This window comes from Nelumbo lutea, chromosome 1 (assembly GCF_056320005.1).
Source record: "Nelumbo lutea isolate HS-2025 chromosome 1, American lotus-T2T, whole genome shotgun sequence".
NCBI classification, from domain to species: Eukaryota; Viridiplantae; Streptophyta; class Magnoliopsida; order Proteales; family Nelumbonaceae; genus Nelumbo; species Nelumbo lutea.
The window spans coordinates 217513254-217520746 of record NC_142684.1 but is presented as its reverse complement, the minus strand read 5'-3'; the positions used below and the strand labels follow the sequence as shown (position 1 = coordinate 217520746).

The 7493-nt window shown below is 39.6% G+C and overlaps 1 protein-coding gene across 2 annotated transcripts; it reads left to right on the top strand.

Annotated features, from left to right (window-relative positions):
- Positions 1 to 946: 946 nt before the first annotated feature.
- Positions 947 to 5801, top strand: LOC148881024 (importin subunit beta-1-like). Of its 2 annotated transcripts, XM_088963230.1 has the most exons (4): positions 975 to 1098; positions 1764 to 1855; positions 2022 to 4448; positions 4543 to 5801. In XM_088963230.1, the coding sequence occupies exons 3-4, from the start codon at positions 2029 to 2031 to the stop codon at positions 4739 to 4741; spliced, it is 2619 nt and encodes an 872-aa protein (XP_088819356.1). In that variant the 5' UTR covers positions 975 to 1098; positions 1764 to 1855; positions 2022 to 2028; the 3' UTR covers positions 4742 to 5801. The 2 variants fall into 2 exon arrangements, with proteins under 2 accessions (XP_088819357.1, XP_088819356.1); XM_088963231.1 differs by lacking the exon at positions 1764 to 1855 and having other exon boundaries at positions 947 to 1098.
- The last annotated feature ends 1692 nt before the right edge of the window (positions 5802 to 7493 follow it).

Genomic DNA, 7493 nt, shown 5'->3' with positions numbered 1-7493 from the left:
CAACTCATAAGAACCGTCTAATAACCCGTTCCTGGACGTAGGAAGCTCACTGGATCACTGGATTTTAAGTTTTGAATTCTCGATTATAATATAGAAAAGATACGATATCCAAAAACCAACTGATTAATAAATCAGAATCATAAAAGTAATAAAGAACATGGTATTATTTATCAAAATTCGTGGATGAATTTTGATTGATCAAAACTCATTCTATACCATATCTTTTCTGCATCATAGATTTTCCTTTGATATATTCCATGCTTTTTTTTTTGGGTAATAATACTCCATGCTTCAGCAGTATATAAATGGATGGTAATGTTGGTTAAATTAAATTATTTAAAATATTTTGTAGATTTACAAGTGGGAATTACACGTTTTGATGTAAAACTAGAGCAATATACCAAAAGGGACCGTAACAGCATCAGCAGGGTCACATGTGTTGACTTGAACCTTTGGCTAATTGGCTTTGAGGCTTTGAGGCTTTGAGCTTGACTAATATCGGGCCGGGCCAAATCAGGCCAGGGGCCTGAACTGATATATTTCCCTTCTTGTTTCTTTTCACAAAACAACGAAGATGTGAATCGTCAGAACTCAGAAGGGATGCCGCTGAAAACTGAATCCACATGGTACACCGTACACAGCCGGTCCGTGATTTTCTCGTATTTCAATCCAACGGTCCTAAACCTACCAAATGGCAAAATGTCGCGATAAATTAAGAGCGAGTCCGTACATAAACAGACGTGGCTTCTGCGGGATGGTGGATGCTAGAGAAACGAAACCCTAAAACTGACGACTGACGACTGACGAGAGAATAGTGCGGAAAGCGGGAAAGAACGATTTCCCCTTTTCTTTTTTGGTTTGAATTTGAAACATAGGGGCAATTTAGTAATAGTGGCCTTAAAATAATAACAAATTCAATAAATAATGTTTGTAACTTTATATATATAGAGAAAAAATAGAAATAGACTGTATTTCCAGCTCTATATTCGCGTCCGCTTCTTCTCTTTCATCTACTACTTCTTTGTCCTAGGGTTTCAGCTATTGCCCCCCCGGCAGACCCTTGATCGTGGTATAGGAGACGCGACAAATCAAGTTTATGTAAGTTTTCATCAGAAATTGATTTGTTTCCAATCCGAATAACGATTGCTGGTTTAAATTCTTCATTTTAGTGGTTGGCGATGGTTCTGTTTGTTGCTCTTTTATTGTGACTTCGGTTCTATGGTATCGAATTAGAATTTAATTTACGATATCGATTTATGTGTATATATGTGTTTCTTATTCTGCAACGGTTTTCTAAGTTTAGAGATTTTCCTTTTAGGGTTTTGATCGTGATGCATTAGAGAAGGAAAGTTCACACTTTTATTGCAGAAATCATTTTTAGTCCTTTTAGGTTAGAGATAAGAACCGATCGTAGATGTATTTAAAAGTAGTTCACGTTTAATTTATTTTCTATCCCGAGTAGGAGTTGGATTTTTTATTTATTTCGATCCTGTATTACCAGTAATCGTGTTGATTCGCTTGATGTGCTGTGATCCGCTGTTACTTTGGGTACTTACTAGGTGCAACGGTTAATTTTTGGCTTTTCGTTTGTAGGAAATACTTGTTGGTTGAGTGGATTTTCGGTTTCCTTACTTTCCTTTCAAAACTTGATAGCCAGAGTTTACTACCATGATTAATTTGAGAACCTTCTTCCCATTCTGTACTTTTTCTCTTACCTGTACTTTGTTTCCTTCCTTTTCATGTTTCACTTTTCTGTTATACAGACCCATTATCTTTTGCAGCTCTGCCATGCTTCCATTTGTGTATCAAACATAACAATCTGTGCTGTAGAAAAGGTTATTGCTGATACATTAATGTAATTTCCGTTTTCTTGTTGCTTTTACCTTTCTTTTTTTTTTTAACATCAGTTTACATTATTGATTGGTTTTCTTTTTCATGGAGAATCTCAACTCGAGTGTTGTGTCTCATAATGATTTTACTGACTGCAAATTCCTTGATTTATTGGATCTGTTTGTACTCAGATACAATATGGCAATGGAAGTCACACAGATACTCTTGAACGCACAAGCCGTTGATGGTACAGTACGGAAACATGCAGAAGAAAGCCTCAAACAGTTTCAGGAGCAAAACCTTCCCAGTTTCCTGTTATCACTCTCCGGTGAATTGTCGAATGATGATAAGCCTGTCGATAGCCGTAAATTAGCTGGTTTAATCCTCAAAAATGCCTTGGATGCAAAAGAACAGCATAGAAAACTTGAGCTTGTACAGAGATGGTTGTCATTAGACACAACTGTGAAAGCCCAGATTAAATCATGCTTGTTGCAAACCCTTTCTTCTCCTGTACCTGATGCTCGGTCAACTGCATCCCAAGTTATTGCAAAGATTGCGGGCATTGAGTTGCCACATAACCAATGGCCAGAGCTGATAGGTGCACTCTTATCAAACATTCATCAGCTTCCTGGTCATGTCAAGCAGGCAACACTTGAAACACTTGGATATTTGTGTGAGGAAGTTTCTCCAGATGTTGTAGACCAAGATCAAGTGAACAATATACTTACCGCTGTGGTTCAGGGTATGAATGCTTCTGAAGGGAACAATGATATCAGGCTTGCTGCCACACATGCATTGTATAATGCTTTGGGCTTTGCCCAAGTGAATTTCACCAATGATATGGAGCGAGACTACATCATGAGGGTCGTATGTGAAGCAACTTTATCATCTGAGTTGAAGATAAGGCAAGCAGCTTTTGAGTGTTTGGTCTCCATTTCTTCAACCTATTATGATAAGCTATCTCCATACATCCAGGACATTTTTAACATAACATCAAAAGCAGTGAGGGAAGGTGAGGAGCCAGTTGCTCTCCAGGCTATTGAGTTCTGGAGTTCAATCTGTGATGAGGAGATAGATATCTTAGAAGAATATGGGGGTGATTTTAGTGGTGACTCTGAAATCATTTGCTTCTATTTTATTAAGCAGGCTCTTCCTGCTCTTGTCCCTATGCTATTGGAGACACTCCTTAAGCAGGAAGAGGATCAGGATCAAGATGAAGGAGCATGGAACCTTGCAATGGCAGGGGGGACATGCTTGGGTTTAGTTGCAAAGACTGTTGGGGATGATGTTGTTCCACTGGTTATGCCTTTTATTGAAGAGAACATAACAAAACCAGGTTGGCGGCAAAGGGAGGCGGCAACTTATGCCTTTGGATCTATCTTGGAGGGTCCATCTCCTGAAAAACTCATCTCTATTGTTAATGTTGCGTTGATCTTTATGCTTACTGCATTGATGAAGGACCCTAACAATCACGTGAAGGACACTACCGCATGGACTCTTGGAAGAATTTTTGAATTCCTTCATGCCTCAACAGTGGGAACACCCATAATCACCCAGGCAAACTGCCAAGAGATCATAAAAGTTTTGCTCCAGGCCATGAAAGATGTTCCAAATGTTGCTGAGAAGGCTTGTGGTGCACTCTATTTTCTTGCACAAGGTTATGAGGATGTGGGCTCATCTTCCTCCCCCCTAACACCTTTTTTCCAGGAAATTGTTCAAGCCCTTCTTACTGTGACACATAGAGAAGATGCTGGTGAATCCCGCCTTCGCACTGCTGCTTATGAGACATTGAATGAAGTTGTTAGGTGTTCAACAGATGAGACGACTCCTATGGTAATGCAGTTAGTTCCTCTCATAATGATGGAGCTCCATCAGACACTAGAAGCACAAAAGCTTTCATCTGATGAGAGGGAAAAACAAAATGAATTGCAAGGCCTTCTATGTGGATGCTTGCAGGTCATCACACAAAAGTTGGGGGCCTCTGAGCCAACAAGGTTTGTGTTCATGCAATATGCAGATCAGATGATGTCTCTCTTTCTAAGGGTCTTTGCTTGTAGAAATGCAACAATGCACGAAGAGGCCATGCTTGCTATTGGAGCCTTGGCCTATGCAACAGGATCTGAATTTGCAAAGTACATGCCCGAATTTTACAAGTATTTGGAAATGGGCCTCCAGAATTTTGAGGAGTATCAGGTATGTGCCATCACAGTTGGTGTGGTTGGGGATATATGCAGGGCATTGGAGGATAAAATACTTCCATATTGTGATGGAATCATGACACAACTTCTCAAAAACTTGTCAAGCAATCAATTGCATCGTACTGTCAAGCCTCCAATATTCTCATGTTTTGGTGACATTGCCCTGGCGATAGGAGAAAATTTTGAGAAGTACTTGATGTATTCCATGCCCATGCTTCAGAGTGCTGCAGAACTGTTTGCCCGTGCCTCAGGGGCTGATGAAGAAATAATAGAGTACACCAATGTTCTAAGAAATGGGATTTTGGAAGCATACTCGGGGATTTTCCAAGGCTTCAAGAACTCTCCCAAGACACAGCTATTGATGCCGTATGCCCCTCACATTCTCCAATTCTTGGATAGCTTGTACATTGAGAAAGATATGTAAGTTCTAATGGAGTCCTTTCATTTTGGTTTGTTGCTCGTTCTTCTATCTTCTGTTATTGACAACTTTTTTTTTTTTTTACCTTCCTTTCAGGGACGATTTGGTGATGAAGACTGCAATAGGAGTCTTGGGAGATCTTGCTGATACTCTGGGTGGTAATGCAGGTCCTTTGATTCAACAATCTGTGTCAAGCCGAGACTTTCTAAATGAATGCTTGTCATTAGATGACCATTTGATCAAGGAATCTGCCGAATGGGCCAAGTTGGCTATCAGTCGAGCAATTTCTGTTTGAAGCTGCTGCCTCTTGGTGTATTCTTATGTATAAGTCCCTGCATGCATTTGGGTGTGTCGAGTTGGGGTCTGGGATTGCATACCATGTGTCAGGTTGTCACCGTTTTTGCACCACAGGAGTTAGGGTTTGTTGGGTTGTTACTAACTCATGTCAGCACGATGGAGGCGGGTCTTTTTCATTTGGCATTTGAGGAAGTGGGTGGTGGGACCTACTTGCCTCTGCTAACTTTGCACACAAATGGGTGAGAACCTCCCCTTGGAGAAATAATAAAAAAGAAAAAAAAGTGGCGTGGGAGGAGTGAAAGGGACTGAAATGTGGCTGCGATCGGTTGAGCAGACACATCTTTGGCTGTTGTTACCATTGCCACAGTATAATGCTGGTTCTGTTTGAGAGTTGCATCTTATCAAAGACCCCATCCCACCAAGCTGGTGCTTTCTCCCAACAGGCGAGCAATCAAAGTGCTGTTTGAGAGTTGCTTCAAATATTGCAGCACTTGAAACACTCTCCAAGAGCAGTACTTCTGCTCTTTTTCATCCCATTTTATTTTATTCACTTTCGCTTCTTTCTTCTCTTTCAATACGAATTTTGTATTCAGACCTGCATTATTCTTGTTGTCTGTCAGAGTCGGTCTGGTATCATCTCCTCCCGCTCTTTCCTATACTCTCATTATGTGGGACTTGTAATCTCCCACATAATGCTTAGGTGTTAATATATCCTGCATTATCAATATTTGATCGTCATCTTCATTTTTCCATAGGTGTCTATTTTTTGTTGATATCACATACAATGCATTCATCATATCATGCATGCTTCATTTTCCTTTGCTATTGTTTTTTATTATTTTTGGCTTAGCTCTGTTTGTTTTATCTATTTTTCTTGTGTAATCGTTTTGATTACTACCATTTGGATAAGAGTGGAAAACATACATCAGGAATTGTGCGACATAGAAAACCTGTGAAAAAGTCTTGGTGTGTGACATGGGTTATAACTTTGCCTTGTCTTCAGGTTAAAAATATGTATGAAAATTTGTTTTTATGGAACAAGGGCCTGTTTATACTCCCTTTTATTTGTTTTTAGGATTGGACCCCATCCAGTCCAAAATCAATTTAGACGGACTGGACGGACGGACAAGACATTGGATTGGACAAATCCAGTCCAAAATATTTATTAAATTGGATTGGACCTGGTTTGTCCTTGATAAATTTATATTGGATTAGGTTGGATTAAGCCAAAATATTTGGTCCATTGATACAAGATATTGGTGTCAATGGACCAGGTTTGGGTTGAAATCAATCTAAATCAAAACGAGTTTGAACAGATTGGATGGTATAGTTTAGACATTGAATTGGATTGATTCAAAATATTAATTGGATTGGATTGCACCCGGTCTATTTATATGGACTCACATTGGATTGGATCAGAATAGACCAAATTCAATCCAATTGACACCCGTTGCTAGGGTGGGGTAGTAATGGCAATGGGGCGGGGGTGGGGATTCTTTCCCCATCTTGCAAAAATCTCCATCCCTGTCCCATTAGGTAGGGTGGGGATTCTTGCAGGGATCCCCATTCCTTGTGATTTTTTATAATGTTAATCATTTTATTTTTACTTTTTATTTTATTTAAAAAAATAATTAAAATTTACAATCTTATTAGAAAAGATGTATAACATATCTAATCGTATTTTTAGAAATATTAATACATAGATGTATGTGTTCATATATACATATGTACATCTAAGCTTTGCATGTGGGGCCAAATCATTGGAAGATATTCCTAATTAATGGTAAGGATGTGCTCTAGCCTATAAGGCACCCCTCTAATGTGCTAATGTGAACTCAAATGGTAAATATGTCTAAATCGGGTCGTGTCACCCATGGCCCGGAATGGCTTAGCATGATGAATTGTGGGTTGTGTTAGGCACTGTTTGATTGTATGGGCCAATGATTTCAACCCATTGTTGACCCTATTGGTTGAACTGTTCAAATTGGCACTTGGTTAGGATTCTGGGTCCAATTTAATCAAAGATCCATCAGATGGTCAAACTATTGACTTGGTTAAGAATTGTTTGACCCAACCGATTTGATCGTTGACTTGTTCGACCTAGTGACTGGGTCACTGGGTGCACCTTCAATGCATGCAGAACTTTCGGAAGCCATAACTTTGCACTCCGATGTCTGGTTGGGATGATTTATTTTTATTTTGGGCAATTTTTCGAGATCAATGCATCTCAAAGTGCCATAGGCGCCTTGCCTTTCTATTTTCATGAAAAAAACTCTTTTTTGGCTTTAAATTGTTATTTTTAATATTTTTATAAATTAAAAATTGAAATAAAAACATAAATCAAATATAAACTAATACATATAACATATATGTTGTAGCTCAAATTAGCTGAGGGCAATAGGGTAAATTCACTCCCAAGTTCTGAAGGCAAGCCGAAGGCATTGAGGGCTCTGAAGAGGGTAAGCCGAGGTGAGATGCTCCCTTCTGAGTAGGGTAGAAGCCGAGCACTATAGTTCGTCATCTCGGTAACAAGGTTCTTGGAGATCCGAGGTACTGCAAAACAAGAGGTGTTAGTGGCCTCGGGTCTCTCAAGTTAGTACGAGGTCTAAGGCGGGAGGAGGTGTAGACGAGGTCTCAATGGTAGTCCTTGGATGCACTGGGTCCCCAAGAGTAAATGCTAAGGAAGCGAGGTAGGTGTTGGAAGTAAATGAAAGAGCCGCATCAAAATTCTGGGATCTGACCCCTTATAA

What these genes read in the sequence shown, in the direction of transcription:
- LOC148881024 (XM_088963231.1), top strand. Translation starts at nt 2,029, where the DNA reads ATGGCAATGGAAGTCACACAGATACTCTTGAACGCACAAGCCGTTGAT. An exon ending in TTGTACATTGAGAAAGATAT is followed by an intron (nt 4,449 to 4,542) that starts GTAAGTTCTAAT and finishes CCTTCCTTTCAG; the next exon opens with GGACGATTTGGTGATGAAGA.